General features: G+C 46.0%; 1 protein-coding gene across 3 annotated transcripts in view; it reads right to left on the reverse strand.

Moving 5' to 3' along the window:
• LOXHD1 (lipoxygenase homology PLAT domains 1) overlaps nucleotides 1–15,857 on the reverse strand; it is a 202,399-nt gene that overhangs the window by 54,088 nt on the left and 132,454 nt on the right. For all 3 annotated transcript variants that reach the window (XM_027118421.1, XM_027118422.1, XM_027118420.1), the window contains 2 exons: nucleotides 12,967–13,176; nucleotides 12,708–12,843 (listed from right to left, as the gene is read on the reverse strand). In XM_027118421.1, the coding sequence (XP_026974222.1) occupies nucleotides 12,708–12,843; nucleotides 12,967–13,176 (346 nt within the window). The remainder of the gene's footprint in view (nucleotides 1–12,707; nucleotides 12,844–12,966; nucleotides 13,177–15,857) is intronic.

The raw sequence follows: 15,857 nt of genomic DNA on the forward strand, positions 1-15,857 counted from the left end.
AGAGCTTTCACTGTTTGATATTACATGGAGCTGGGAGGTCTCTGGTGGACCAATGTCCTGAACTCAGCTCTCCCACCTCAGAGGCACAGGCCTGACACCTGGCTAGAGCACCAAGACCCTGCCAGCCACATGGTTCAGAAGAAAAGGGAGAAAAAGAAAGAAAGAAAAATAAAATAAAGTTATTAAAATAAAGAATTATTAAAAATTAAATAATTAAAAAGTAATAAAGAAAGAAAGAAGATCCACCAATGATAACAAGTGCTAAAAACTATACTGAAAACAAAAAGGACAGACAGAACCCTAGGACAAATCGTAAAAGCAAAGCTATTCAGACAAATTCACACAAAGAAACATACACATACACACTCACAATAAGAGAAAAAGGAAAAAGATATATATGTCTATATATATAAAAAAAGGAAGAGAGCAACCAAATCAATAAACAAATCTTCCAATGATAATAAATTCTAAATACTAAACTAAGATAAACATAAAACCAGAAACAAATTATTTGCAGAAAGCAAACCCCAAGTCTACAGTTGCTCCCAGAGTCCACCACTTCAATTTTGGGATGATTCGTTGTCTATTCAGTTATTCCAGAGATGCAGGGTACATCAAGTTGATTGTGGAGATTTAATCCTCTGCTCCTGAGGCTGCTGGGAGAGATTTCCCTTTCTCTTCTTTGTTCGCACAGCTCCCAGGGTTCAGCTTTGGATTTGGCCCCGCCTTTGCGTGTGTGTGTGTGTGTGTGTGTGTGTGTGTGTGTGTGTGTGTGTAGGTCGCCTGAGGGCGTCTGTTCTTCGCTCAGACAGGACGGGGTTAAAGTTGCAGCTGATTAGGGGGTTCTGGCTCACTCAGGCCAGGGGAAGGGAGGGGCACGAAATGCAGAGCAAGCCTGCTGCGGCAGAGGCCAGTGTGACATTGCAACAGCCTGAGGCGCGCCGTGTGTTCTCCTGTGTGTTCTCCTAGGGAAGTTGTCCCTGGATCACAGGACCCTGGCTGTGGTGGGCTGCACGGGCTCCCGGGAGGGGAGGGGTGGAGAGTGACCCGTGCTTGCACACAGGCTTCTTGGTGGCTGCAGCAGCAGCCTTAGCATTTCATGCCCATCTCTGGGGTCTGTGCTGATAGCCGCGGCTCGCGCTAGTCTCTGGAGCTCGTTTAGGCGGTGCTCTGAATCCCCTCTCCTCACGCACCAGGAAACAATAGTCGCTTGCCTCTTCGGCAGCTGCAGACTTTTCCCGGACTCCCTGCCGGCTAGCTGTGGCACACTAGACTGTTCAGGCTGTGTTCACGCAGCCAACCCCAGTCCTCTCCCTGGGATCTGATCTCTGAAGTCCGAGCCTCAGCTCCCAGCCCCCGCCCGCCCCCGGCGGGTGAGCAGACAAGCCTCTCAGGCTGGTGAGTGCTGGTCGGCACTGATCCTCTCTGCGGGAATCTCTCCGCTTTGCCCTCTGCACCCCTGTTGCTGCTCCCTTGTCTGTGGCTCCGAAACTTCCCCCCCCCCTTCCCCCCCCCCCCCCCCCCCGTCTCTGCCAGTGAGTGAAGGGGCTTCCTAGGGTGTGGAAACTTTTCCCCCTTCACAGCTCCCTCCCTGAGGTGCAGGTCCTGTCCCTATTCTTTTGTCTCTGTTTTTTCTTTTGCCCTACCCAGGTACGTGGGGAGTTTCTTGCCTTTTGGGAGGTCTGAGGTCTTCTGCCAGCGTTCAGTAGGTGTTCTATAAGAGTTGTTCCTCATATAGATGTATTTCTGATGTATTTGTGGGGAGGAAGGTGATCTCCACGTCTTACTCCTCCGCCATCTTGAAGTCTCCGCAGCCTTTTCTTTTCCACTTAGAGAAGACCCTTTAACATTTCTTTTAGGGCCGGTTTAGTATTTATGAACTTTTAATTTTTGTTTGTCTGAGAAGTTCTTTATCTCTCCAGCAAGAATGACAATCTTGCTCGGTAGAGTGTCCTATGTTGTAGCTTTTTCCCTCTCAGAATTTCAAAGATACCATGCCACTCCCTTCTGGTCTACAAAGTGTCTGCAGAAAAATCAGCTGATAGTCTTATGGGCGTTCTTTTGTATGTGACTCTTTTTTTCCCCAGTGTCTGGTACTTTTTTTTTTTAATTAAAGTATAGTTGATTTACAATATGTGACTCTGTTTTTCTCTTGCTGCCTTTAGAATTCTCTCTTTGCCTTTAACTTTTGCCATTGTAATTATATGTCTTGCTGTGGGTCTCTTTGGGTTCATCTTGTTTGGGACTTTCAGGGTTTCCTGTATCTGGATATCTGCTGCATTTATCAGGTTCAGTAAGTTTTCAGCCATACTTTCATTAAATACATTTTTGACCTTTTTCTCTCCCTTCTCCTGGGATCCTTACAATGCGAGTGTGCTTCATGTTCTCTCAGAGGTCCCTTAAACTCTTCTCATTTTTTAAAATTCGATTTTCTTTTTGCTGTTTTCATTGGATGATTTCCATTATTCTATCTTCCAGATCACTTATGCATTCTTCTGTATCACCTAGTCTGCTGTTAATTCCTTCTAGTGTGTTTTTCATTTCAGTTATTGTATTCTTCAGCTCTAATTGGTTCTTTTTTTATATTTTCTAGTTCCTTGTTAAAATTCTCACTGTGTTCATCCACTTTTTCCCCTTAGTTCAGTTAGCGTTCTTATTACTAATGCTTTGAACTCTTTATCTGTTAAATTATTTACCTCTGTTTTATTAGTTGTTTTTTCAGAGTTTCTGTCTTGTTCTTTCATTTGAAACACATTCCTCTGTCTTCGCATGTTGCTTAACTTTCTCTGTCTCTATGAAATTGGGTAAAACAGTTACCTATCCCAGTCTTGAAGGGGTGTCCTTGTGTGGGAGCAGTCCTATGCAGTCTGTGTGTGCCCAATGGCTTTGGTGAGAGAGCTGGATCTGAAGTCAGAACAAATCATGTCTTCCCTGGGGTGTGCGGGCAGCTATCACCTTGGTGGGAAGTGGGGCTGGAGATGGAGAGGCTAGAGCCAGAGCCGGTTATGAGCCAGGGCTTCTGCTATGCTCAGTGGCCAACACCACCCTCTTGGGGTTGGGGTCAGGTCCCAGGATGCCGAGGACGAAGTCCTGAGGGTCAGGTCCAAACTGGTTCCGTTCCTTCTAAGTGGGTTCTCCCCCCTCCCAGCATTAGCACCTTTGTCCAAGAGGGGAGTAGTGTTGGAGCAAGAGAGGTCAGAGTGGGCACCCAGGTTGGGCCAGGGCATGCGCTGGCTGGTCCTGGTACATGGGTCAGAGCTCCACTGTGCTCTTGATCTACCATCTCTGCGAGTGCCAGTAATGGCCATGCTCACCCTATTCAGATGAAGCGCCAGGTCCAAGCTGGCTCTGTCCCCCACAAAATTGCACACTCTCCTCGGCAATGCCAGCCTTCACCCTAGTGGAGCTGCACTGGAGCTAGAGGGGTGGAGTGGGTGCTCGATGTGGGAAACAGGCTGGAGTCCTGGGAAGTGTCAATCTGCTTCCTCTTTCTTGTTCCTGGGAGTAAGCAAGCCTATGTGCAGAGTCCAGGTTTCTTACAGCCTCCTGTTAGTCCCACTGGTTTTCAAGCCAGTTAAGGGAAGTTGTCTCCTTGGTGTCAGACCCCAGGGCAGGGGTGTCCAGTATGTGACTTGAACTGCTCACTCCCCAAGGAGATCTCCGAGCCTGTGTAATCATCCCCTCCTCTTCTGTGTCCCCTCCTAGGGCACAGGTCCTGACCTGATCGATTCTCTTCCCTTCCTGACTTCCACGTGGATCTTTCTTTACAGCCTTGGTTGATGTGTCTTTCTGCCAGCCTCCAGTCTATTTTCAGTGAGAACTGCTCCACCTGTAGATGTTTTTTTTTTTTTTTTTTTTTTTTTTTTTTTGCAGTACGCGGGCCTCTCACTGCTGTGGCCTCTCCCGTTGCGGAGCACAGGCTCTGGACACACAGGCTCGGCGGCCATGGCTCACTGGCGCAGCCGCTCCGCAGCATGTGGGATCTTCCCGGACCGGGGCATGAACCCGTGTCCCCTACATCGGCAGGCAGACTCTCAACCACTGCGCCACCAGGGAAGCCCCTGTAGATGTATTTTTGATGTGTTTGTGGCGGGAGTTGAGCTTGGTCTCCTCCTACTCCACCGTCTTGATCTCCTCCCTCCTAAATCCTTAATTTCTTATATTCCCAGGAATAAAGCTGAACTTTGAGCCATAGGCAAAGATTTTCCCAAAGTAACCAATGATCCTTACAGATTTGAGGAGGAATTTAATATAGTCATTCAAACTCATCAACCAGGTTTCTCTGACATATCAGCTAGTGGTGATATTCAGTTCAGTGAATATGCTTGGTGATGAAGGCCAGGCCCAGCACTGAATGAAAACTGTTAATTGGGGCTTTTCTGGTGGCGCAGTGGTTAAGAACCACCTGCCAATGCAGGGGACACGGGTTCAATCCCTGGTCCGGGAAGATCCTGCATGCGGTGGAGCAATTTAAGTCTGTGTGCCACGACTACTGAGCCTGCGCTCTAGAGCCCACTAGCCACAACTACTGAAGCCCGCACACCTAGAGCCCATGCTCCACTGCAATGAGAAGACCACGCACTGCACCGAAGAGTAGCCCCTGCTCGCTGCAACTAGAGAAAGCCCACGTGCAGCAACAAAGACCCAACGCAGCCAAAAATAGATAAATAAATAAATAAATTTATTAAAAAAGAAAACTGTTAATTGGGAAAATCCTGAAAGGTGTCTAGACTCACAACTGGAAGCCATCCTGCTATTTCACTATAGAAATACCTTGAGGACATTGCAGGTTCAGCTTCAGACCACTGCCATACGGCAAATATTGCAATCAAGTGAGTCACATAAATTTTTGGGTTTCTCAGTGGATATAAAAGTTATGCTTATGCTAGACTGTAATCTATTAAGTGTGCAATAGCATTATATCTATAAAAACTACATACCTTAATTTAAAAATACTTTATCGCCAAAAAATGCTAACCACCATCTGAGCCTTCAGTGAGTCATAAACCTTTTTGCTGGTGGAGGATCTTGCTTCGGTGTTGGTGGCTGCTGACTGGTCAGGGTGGTGGTGCTGAAGGCTGGGGCAGCTGGGGCAATTTCTTAAAATAATACCACAGTGGGGCTTCCCTGGTGGCGCAGTGGTTGAGAGTCTGCCTGCCGATGCAGGGGACGTGGGTTCGTGCCCCGGTCCGGGAAGATCCCACATGCCGCGGAGCGGCTGGGCCCGTGAGCCATGGCCGCTGAGCCTGCGCGTCCGGAGCCTGTGCTCCGCAACGGGAGAGGCCACAACAGTGAGAGGCCAGCGTACCGCAAAAAAAAAAAAAAAGAAAAAAAAAAAAGAAAAATAAGACCACAGTGAAGTTGGCCACATCGATTGACTCTTCCTTTCATGAACAATTTCTCTGTAGTGTGCAATGCTCTCTGATAGCACTTTACCCACAGTAGAACTTCTTTCAAAATTGGAGTCAGTTTTCTCAAACCCTGTTACTGCTTTATCAGCTAAGTTTAAGTAATATTCTGAATCTTATATTGTCATTTCAACAATCTTCACAGTATCTTCACCAGGAGTAGATTCCTCTTCAAGAAACCACCTTCTTTGCTCATCCATAAGAAGCAACTTCACATCTGCTAAAGTTTTATCATGAGATTGCAGCAATTCAGTCACATTTTCAGGTTCCACCTCTAATTCTAGCTCTCTTGCTATTTCCACCACACCTGCAGTTATTTCCTCCACTGAAGTCTTGAACCCCTCGAAGTCAACCATGAGGGCTGGAGTCAACTTCTTTCAAACTCCTGCTAATGCTGGTATTTTGACCTCTTCTCATGAATCACAGATATTTTCAGTGGCATCCAGAATGGTGAATTCTTTCCAGAGGCTTTCAATTCACTTTGCCCAGATCTAATAAAGGAATCACTATCTATGCCAGCTATAGCCTTATAAAATGTATTTATTAAAGAATAAGACTTGAAAGTCAAAATGACTCCTTGATCCATGGGCTGCAGAATGGATGTTGTGTTAGCAGGCATGGAAACAACATTAATCTCACTGTACATCTCCATCAGAGCTCTTGGGTGACCAGGTGCGTTGTCAATAAGTAGTAATATTTTGAAAAGAATCTTTTTTTTTCTGAGCAGTATGTCTCAACAGTGGGCTTAAAATATTCAGTAAATTATGCTGTAAAGTGATGTGCTGTCATCCAGGCTTTGTTGTTCCATTTATAGAGCACAGACAAAGTAGATTGAACATAATGCTTAAGGGCCCTAGGATTTTTAGAATGGTGAATGAGAATTGGCTTCAAATTAAAATCACTGGCTGCATTAGCCCCTAACAAGAGAGTCAGCTGTTCTTAAAGCTTTGAAGCCAGGTATTGACTTCTCTCTAGCTATAAAAGTCCTAGATGGCATCTTCTTCCAATATAAGGCTGTTTTGCCTACATTGAAAATCTGCTGTTTAGTGTAGCTGGCTTCATTACCTCAGCTAGATCTTCTGGATAACTTGCTGCAGCTTCTACATCAGCAGTTGCTACTTCACCTTGCACTCTGATGTTACAGAGACAGCTTCTTTCCTTAAACCTCATGAACCAACCTCTGCTAATTTCAAACTTTTCTTCTGCAGCTTCCTTACCTCTCTCAGCCTTCATAGAATTGAAGAGTTAAAGGCTTGCTCTGGATTAGGCTTTGTCTTAAGGGAATGTTGTGGCTGGTTTGATCTTCTATCCAGACCATGAAAACTTTTTCCATGTTTGCAATGAGGCTGTTTCACTTTCTTATCATTCGTGTGTTCACTGGAGTAGCACATTTATAATAATTTCCTTCAAGAACTTTTTCTTTGCATTCACAACTCTTTGGTGCAAGAGGCCTAGCTTTCAGACTGTCCTGGCTTTCAATATACCTTCCTAACTAAGCCTAGTCATTTTAAGCTTTTGACTTAAAGTGAGAGATTTGCAACTTCCTTTCATTTGACCACTCAAGAGGCCACTGTAGGCATTAACTGGCCTAATTTCAATATTGTTGTGTCTCTGCGAATAGGGAGGCCACAGGAGAGGGAGACAGGGAATGGCTGGTTGGTAGAGCAGTCAGAACATGCACAACATTTATTGATTAAGTTCACTATCTTATATTGGTTCACCTATCTTATATAGGTTTGTGGCACACCAAAACAATTACCATAGTACCATCAAAGATCACTCATCACAGATCACCAGAACAAATATAATAATAATAAAAATGTTTGACATATTGCAAGAATTACCAAAATGTGACACAAAGACAAGGAAAGGAGCGAATACTGTTGGAAAAATGGCGCTGATAGGCTTGCTGTACACTGAGATGCCACGAACCTTCAATTTGTAAAAAACGCAATATCTGTGAAGCACAAGAAAGCAAAGTGCAATAAAACGAGGTATATGATCAGGCTCAGGCAATCGCTAGGTGACTTTGTCGGGCGATTCCTAAGGCTTTTCCAAAGCCTGTTGATTGCAACAAAATTCAGGCTTGCACACAAAAATCTGATGAACCTGTTCATAACTATTATAACTGACTTCAGATTATTGATTCCACCTGAGTAGCTTTTAACTCTGAGTAGCTAAACAGGAAACTTTCCCTTCTAGCAAAAAAGGACCAGGATGGAATGGTAAACTGTGTCCACTCCAGGTTAGTTAACTTGGCACACCAGCTCTCTCGCACTCTAGATGAGCCACCTAAAAGGAGGACCACCAAAATTCTTATTCTTCATCGCCAACAATTGAAGGCCCCTAAACAAAACCTAAACCCTTTAGTTTCTGCTATTATGGCAAACATACAGGACATTGGAAAAGAGATTGCTACAGATTTAAGTGCTTCAGGCACCTTCAGCCCTCCAACGTCCTCCCAGTTCTCAGACAGGGCTCACAGAAAATACAGGAGCTCTGCCCTATCCTCCCTCTTAATCAGCTCGGAGAAACATTTCTCCAGGTTGGGAATGAATCTCTCCCAGTCCTGTCACGGAGCCACACTCCCAATGCTCAACCCCCCTACTCAAGCAGCCCCTGCCCCAGAGTACTAAACCACTTCAAATAGTGGGGATCTCTAATGAACCTCAAGAGGTTCCTGTCTCTGAACCTATTCCCTTTTGCTTAGGCCCTTTGAGAAATACACACCCTTTTCTCCTTTGTTCCTCCACTCCCATTTATTAGGCCAAGATTTCTTAGAGAAGTATCATGTTGGAATTTCTCCCCCAAAGGGGAAATAATTCTAGAACTTGACAGTAGTCATCAAAGCAGCCAACCAGATGAGTTAAATGACCCTTTGACATTTTTTATTTGTTCCACCTCTGACAGTAGTAGAGATGATTCTGGAAACACTGATGATTTGTCCCTATTGAATCAGCTACCAGCTTCCTTAAGGGCAAAACCTCCAACCAATACTGGCAAAAATTCACAGTGTACCTCCCACCAAGGTTCAAATAGATTCCCAAAAATCTCTTCTCAGAATTCATCAATATTGTATAAGTGAAGAAGCCCTTCAAGGCATAAGTCAATAATAGAAGACTGCAAGGCTCAAGGCTTCATTATTTCTTGTACTAGCCCCTGTAACTCTCCCATTTGCTGGTGAGAAAACCTAAGGGTCAAGGGTAGAGGTTCGTCTTGGACCTCGAGCAATAGAAAGCATAGTTATCCCTCAACACCCTATTGTTCCTAAACCTCAAATGTTACTAATATTCATTCCCACAGAAGCAAATTCTTGACTGTAAATGATTTATGCAGTACATCAATTAGTATTCCAGTTGATGAAGCTAGCCAATACCTTTTTGCATTCACTTGGGAAGAAAAACAATTCCCCTGGACAGCAATGCTTCAGGGTTTTTCTAGGAGTCCTTTTTTCTCACAAATCCTGAAGGCTGATCTGGATGATATAAATTTCCCTAGGGATCTACTTTGTTGCAACGCGTGGATGATTTGTTTCTTTTCTCTCCTTCTCAAGCTTCCTCATAAGAAGACAGTGTCTACTTGCTAAAGCTTTTAATCTTGAAGGGATATAAGATTGCCAAAGAAAAGTTGCAGTTTGTCCAAACCTAGTTTCAATATTTAGGGCATTTTATGTCAGAACAAGAGCTATACCTAGTTCCAGATAGACTTCATGGTGTCTCAAGTTTCCCCAAACCCCAAACTAAGCACTGACTGCTCGGTTTTCTTGGGCTACTTTGTTATTGCGAAAATTGGATTCCAAATTCCTCTCTTAAGGCCAAACCTCTGTATGTTTCACTAAACAATAACAACCCTGACCTAATATTATGGGAAGAACCAGTTACATAGCTTTTAAGGCCTTAAAGGAGAGTTTGATGAACCCACCTGCCCTTGGGCATCCCAAATGGAAATCAGATTTCCTTTTCCCTTTTGGTATATGAAAAGGAAGAGGCTACCCCTGGGGTATTTACCCCAAAACACAGGGCACACCATTGGCCCATAGGGCATTGTAGCCAGCAACTGGAGCCTGTGCCACTGGGATACCACCTTTGCCTTAGAGCCATTACAGCCACTGCCCTTTTGGTTAAGGGCTACTGAGAAAATCATTGTGGGATCTTCTTTAACCATTTTTGTACCTCATGAAGTAGAAGCCCTCCTGAATTCTCATGATACTCAACATTTCTAAGTCAGCCACCTCACTTCCTATGAAGTCCTTTTGTTAACTGGTCCTCACATAACTCTTTTAAAAAAAAAATTATTTATTTATGGCTGCGTTGGGTCTTCGTTGCTGCATGCGGACTTTCTCTAGTTGCAGCGAGCAGGGGCTACGCTTCGTTGTTGTGCACGGGCTTCTCATTGTGGTGGCTTCTCTTGTTGCGGAGCACGGGCTCTAGGCATGCGGGCTTCAGTAGTTGTGGCACGTGGGCTCAGTAGTTGTGGCTCGTGGGCTCTAGAGCGCAGGCTCTGTAGTTGTGGCACATGGGCTTAGCTGCTCCGCGGCATGTGGGATCTTCCCGGACCAGGGCTCAAACCCATGTCTCCTGCATTGGCAGGCGGATTCTTAGCCACTGTGCCACCAGGGAAGTCCCCACGTAACTCTTTTACGTTGTAATAACCTTACCCTGGCTACCCTTCTCCTCTCCCTCTGTGATGAAGTCCCTCACCACTGCTTAATGCTGATGGGTCACCTCCTGACTCCTCCTGATGATTTTCAGGAAATTCTTCTGGGTAATGTTGACTTCTCATGGTTCATTGATAGTTCTTATTCAGAAGGTGACAATGACAAATATTGTGCTGGGTATGCTATTGCAACTCCTTTTGATGTTGTTACCTATGGCTACTTCAGCCCTGTGGTTCATATGGTTACTCAAAAGTGAGCTCCATAGGTTACAATCTTACACGAGCTCGTAATTTAGCCAAGGACAAAACTGTCAATATTCATACTGATAGTAGATATGCTTTTGGAATAGCTTGTGATTTTGGAATGTTGTGGGGAGAGCATGGCTTCTTTACTTCCAGTGGAAATAAAATTTAAAATGATCCCTATGTTCAGGAATGATTGGATGCAATGTTTTAGCTATTGATAAGATTCTAAGGCATTCTAAACTTGACTCTTTGGAAGCTGAGGGAAATCACCTTGCTGACATTTCTGCAAGGAATGCTGACCTTAATGGAACTGAAAGCAGTCAAACCTCTGTCATGGTCCAAAGGGATATTTCCCCAAATGATAACATAGCAAAACTGGCTAGAGAAGCCCAACAATTGGCCTCAGAAAAAAGAAAAGCAAGATTGAAAATTCAACAGTTGTTGGTTTGATAAAAAGAGAAAGCTCTGATTTGGACCAAATAACAACCCAGTCCTACTAGAGATCTAAAATTCCCACTAATCACCATTGTACATGCATTAAACCATTGGTCTACTGGCAAAAAGATAGCACCCATGAATCAATATCAGTGAGGAAACATTAACAAGGCCACAAAAAGCGCCTACCTCACTATTCCACTTATCTGAAATACAATTCAGGGAAGCCTGTTTGTACTGCCCCTGGGCATTTTAAACTTCCTAATGGACCATTTGAGGTCTGGTAAATGGATTTCATACAACTTCCTCCATCTCATGGAGATAAATATCTTTCAGTCATGGTCTGTATGTTTCACACTGGACCAAAGCCTTCCTTTGCAGACAGGCTACTGCCTCTTCTGTGGCTAAAGTCCTTTTGGAAAAGATTCTCCCTACCTGAGGAACTCCTCTCGAACTTCACAGCGATTGAGGAATGCATTTTGCTCGTCAGGTACTTTGACAAGTCTGCACTGTGTGGCTGGTTTTACTTCACTGTGCTTATCACCCTCAATGGTCTGGTTTAGTCAAGTGCACTAACGGCATTATTAAGACTCAACGGCAACATTTGTAGAAACCCTCCAAATACCTTGTCCCAAAGTTTGCCATTGATCCTTCTAAATCTTAGATCCACTCCTTTTGGAACTCACAAACACTCGCCCTTTGAGACAGTCACAGGACACCCAAAGCTCTTGGCTTCTGCTTTTTCTGATCCACAGCCAACAAAAGGAGAGAGACTCTCATACTGCTTTTGTTAAAAATAATCGTGTTTTTTGTAGAGCAATCTTTTCACAGCGTGCTCTCTGGGGACAAAGACCTTAAGCATCACACCTTACAGCCTGGGTAGTTTGTCTATTGGAAAAGATATCTCCAGAAAGACTATCTTCACTCTTTCTGGAGAGGCCCCTATCAAGTACTGCTAACCAACACCTGTGCTGCCAAACTCCAGGGAACAGACTCTTGGATTCACGTGACAAAGAAGGCTTCCAAATCCTGATTGGACTTGCACATCATCTAGTGACATGAAAGTAAATATCTCCTGGAATTGAAGCATACAATATTTGATGAGACAACTTCCCCAAGATATCCAGATCAGGTCTGTCAGAAGTTTCTTTCCAAACCTTTGATGATGACATAACACTTCAGATAATCTCCAGAGCCTATTATCTTTGTAACATAGACTTTGGATTAAAAAAATGCTCGAGAGGTCTCTCTCCTACCCCTCCTTGTTACTCAAATGTGATCTCATTAGGATTCCAGTCTGTGCACTTTGTCTCCAACATGGGACACTACACCCAGGAAAGGCCCTTCCTGACATTAAGGGACAAAAAAACTGCTGAAACCAGAAGACCTGACTCTTGATCAGCGATACTTTCATAGAAAGGTCTTGATCAACAGGAGAAAATATAAAAAATTAATAAATAGAAACCTCAATTACATAGAGTCAGGAGACCAGAAGGGGGAGCGCTCATGCCTTGTGACAACAGGCAGAGCCCAACAGGAAGAAGAAAGACTCCTCTCCTGGCAACAACTCAGCCAGTGAACAGCCACGGACTCTTCGTTTACTACAGCCTTCCCAACTTCATTTTCTCCTCTATAAAAGAGTTCTCCTCCCGTTGCTCTATGGGGAATTGCGTGTAGCTTGCCCTGGTTGCAGACTCCAAGCTGCAATTCTCTGCTGATCCTGAATAAACCCATTTTCACTGGAGAAATGACTGGCAATCTATTTGTTTTAGGTCAACATCTCTCGGTTCACAGGGCTATCCTGGGGATGGAAATAGACAACATGTGAGGAAACTGTGTGTAAATTACAAAGTGTTAAATGTAGGTCAAATGATGGTGGGGTCAACACATGGCCTGTCCAAGAACAGTTGAAACACATCCATGTGCCTGCTCCTCCTCTGATGAGTTCTCTGCTTGACTTACCTGGGCCTTCCTGAACGTAGTCAGCCATGGCCCCTGTCACTGTGGCGATGTCGACATCGGCCATCTTGGAGCTCAGGGCGATCTCCCAGAAGTCAGCGGGGCTGCTGCAGTTGCTGCTCCGGTCCCCAGTGTACTCCTGTCCGGAGGAGCACAACCCAGGCCCGTTACACCTCTGGCACCCTGTGCTCCACTGAGCCACCCCAGGTATGAGGATAACAGGCCATGGCTGAACCAAGCCCCCCGGCTGCCTTTCACGCACCTTCTCATAAAAGAGCCTCTCGAGCCGCCCGTCCTCCTTCTTCAGGGACAGCCAGCGCCCGCACAGGAACAGGAACTCGTCCTCGTTGGTGTCGTTCCAGATCTCCACCTTCTCCACGTACCAGTCTGCACACAATTTGGTGTTGTCGTGGCGGAGCTTGATCTTGTAGATGACACCCAGGTCAGCAGCCTCGATGATGAAGGTGTCGGCCTGGGGAGTCCAGATGTGTGGACTTGGGTGGCGGGGCGCTCCCCACCTCCACCCACTCCAACCCCATCCATCCAGTACCTTCCATCCCCCTCAACTGTTGGGCTGAACAGACCCTTTCTAGCCAGGAGCCTTCCAGGCCCAAATCCCTAACGCAGAGTTTGGTATTCCAAGGCCTCGCTTCCACAATGGCCCCGTTTTGCAGTCCGGCTCCTCTTGGGATAAGCCCTGTGGGTGTTTGGAATATGGACCCTGACGAGCTGTGTGAGTGGGGTGCTCAGCCTGGTACCTGGACATCCTTAGTTATGCTGAGTATTGGCTTGAGGTCAGGTGGGAGGCTGGACGGTAAGAGCTATGGAAGAGGTGAAATCTTTCTGAATAATGAGAGGAGGCTTGAAATTCCCAGGGGAAGCTGGCAGCTGGAGGAGCCAGGTCAGGCTGCAGGAGTGCAGGCAGAGAGGGGAGAGGCTGTGGCGGAGGCCAGGCTGGGGAGAGCACAGGGCCTATCACCTGGACTCTGGGTTCATGAGGGATTTTGTCAGGGGTGTGACATTGGCCCTTCTCTGTGTCCCTGATTATATCTTTAGTGATGTGACATTGCACTCTTGGGTGCTTGCATTCCTTTAGGATTGCTCAGTGACATGTGGAGTTCTAGAAGTGGGGTCAAAACACAGCTGGCAGGAGCCTGGGGAGGGGGAAGAGGGAGAGGTGACCCTGAATGACACCCACTTCCCTTCTGAAAGATATGCTAAGTCACTGTGCTGAGTGCTGGGAACCCAGGGATGATAGGACATGCTGGGCTCCTCTTCAGGACAGCCCAGGTGGTGGGAACAGCCACCTGCGCAAGGACTAGGGGCAGGGCTGGCAAGACTTGCCAGGTGGAGGCATTAAGCTGAAGTTGGGGGGCTGGGCCTTCTAGGCAGCCAGGGCAGGTCAGGCTGCGGGCTGAGGAAAGTGCAGGTGGATGGTGTGATGCTGATGGCGGGTGTGGGCCTGTGCAGGCCTTGGGGCACTGGCAAGTGGCTGAGTCCATTAGAGCAAAAATGGGTACACCTTACGACACAGCAATTCCACTTTGCATCTGTCCTGGGGGGACACCTTCATACGTGCACAAGGATGCTTATTGCAGGATATCTTTTTACAGTGGAAAATTGGGACCCACCTTGGTGTCCACAGTGCTTAGGGAATGGTAAATAACCATGGCAATGTCGTGTGTGGAATGTTATGTGTGCAGTGGTTACAAAGAACAAGACGACAATATCTGTGTTTGACTCTCCTGACACATAGATTTCGAAGATACTCCATTGCATGCAAAAAGCACGCATATAGGATGATGCCTTTTATGTAAAAAGTTAAAACCACAGAGCAGCACTCTGTATTTCCTATGTGCGTATGTGCACAGATGCAGAGAAAAGGCTTGGGAAAAAGTGGAGACAGAAGAAAGTATGGAGCATTCTGGAAACTGGGGCCCAGGGGGACATTCTATGCAGGCTGGCTGGGCAGGCAGTGAAGGTTTGTGAATCCCATGAAAGGCTCAGACCAGATCTGGGATCGGTGGGGAGCTTGACAGGTTGAAGTGAGGGAGTGACCCGGCCACCTTTGGAAGGGTTAATTGGGGACAGCTGGAGGATGGATCAGATTTCAGGGGCCTGGAGCAGGGAGACGAGACTGGCTCACTAAACAAGGTGCAATAAGGAAGGGCTGAGTAGTGACAAAGTTGACCGGGCTGATCTGAGAGTTATTTAGAAGAGATCCTCTCCATGACTCTCCAAGATTGATTGGATATGGGTGGGAAGGGAGTGCTGATAGGGAGAGGGGTGTCCAGGTGACTCCTAGATTCTGGAGCAAATAAGTAGAGAAGTGGAAGCTTTTAGATGCTCAGCAGTGAACTTAAAGTCCTAACTCATCAGTGACTGAGCCAGAAGTAGCTGCAGCTCCCCCAGTGGGACATCAGCACAGGAGGGAAGGAAGAGAAAGGGATGAGGCAGAGACTTTTCTTGTAATGTCATAATTGCTAAGAGAGAAAAAAATCTGAATCTAAATACAGAGGAGAATGGATTGCATCACCTTCATTTATACCTTCATTCATTTATTCACTCAAAAAATATTTATGCGCCTACTCTGCTAGGCCCTGTGGATTTAGCCACGAACGAGCGACCTTTCATCCACATGGCGCACACTGCTGTCTGATGGTGCATTTTCCAGGCACTGTGATGAGCTACAGGAAAGGTGGGCTCTCCCAAGCCTCAACAACAGCCAGCACTAACAAGGAGCTAACTTCATGCCAGGCATGGTTCTAGGCACGTCACACACGTCACATGTTTTAATTCAGTGAACTTATTTTATGGTGGAGGAAACTGAGGCACAGAGATGCTAGGGAACTTGCCCAGGATCACACAGCTAGTCAGTGTCAGAGACAGGAGCTGAACGCACGTGATCTGGCCCCAGCCGCAGGTCTGGGCACGCCTGCGCCGCATGGCATGGCCACGTGCCAGAGCAGCATATGTGAGTCAGCCTGATCATAACGTCCCTACTTCAGGGTCAGGCACACCACATGAGTCACTTGACCTCTTTGTTATTCTATTTTTCCAAAATGAATAGACCTCCTATTAGCTGCCTTGTAAGTGTGGCAAACAACTATATTGTGTGTGTGTGTGTTATAAATTTTTTCTCCCTGGTACAAA

This window comes from Aethalodelphis obliquidens, unplaced genomic scaffold (genome assembly GCF_003676395.1).
Source record: "Aethalodelphis obliquidens isolate GAN/ISIS:26980383/991018 unplaced genomic scaffold, ASM367639v1 scaffold19, whole genome shotgun sequence".
In the NCBI taxonomy this organism is placed as follows: domain Eukaryota; kingdom Metazoa; phylum Chordata; class Mammalia; order Artiodactyla; family Delphinidae; genus Aethalodelphis; species Aethalodelphis obliquidens.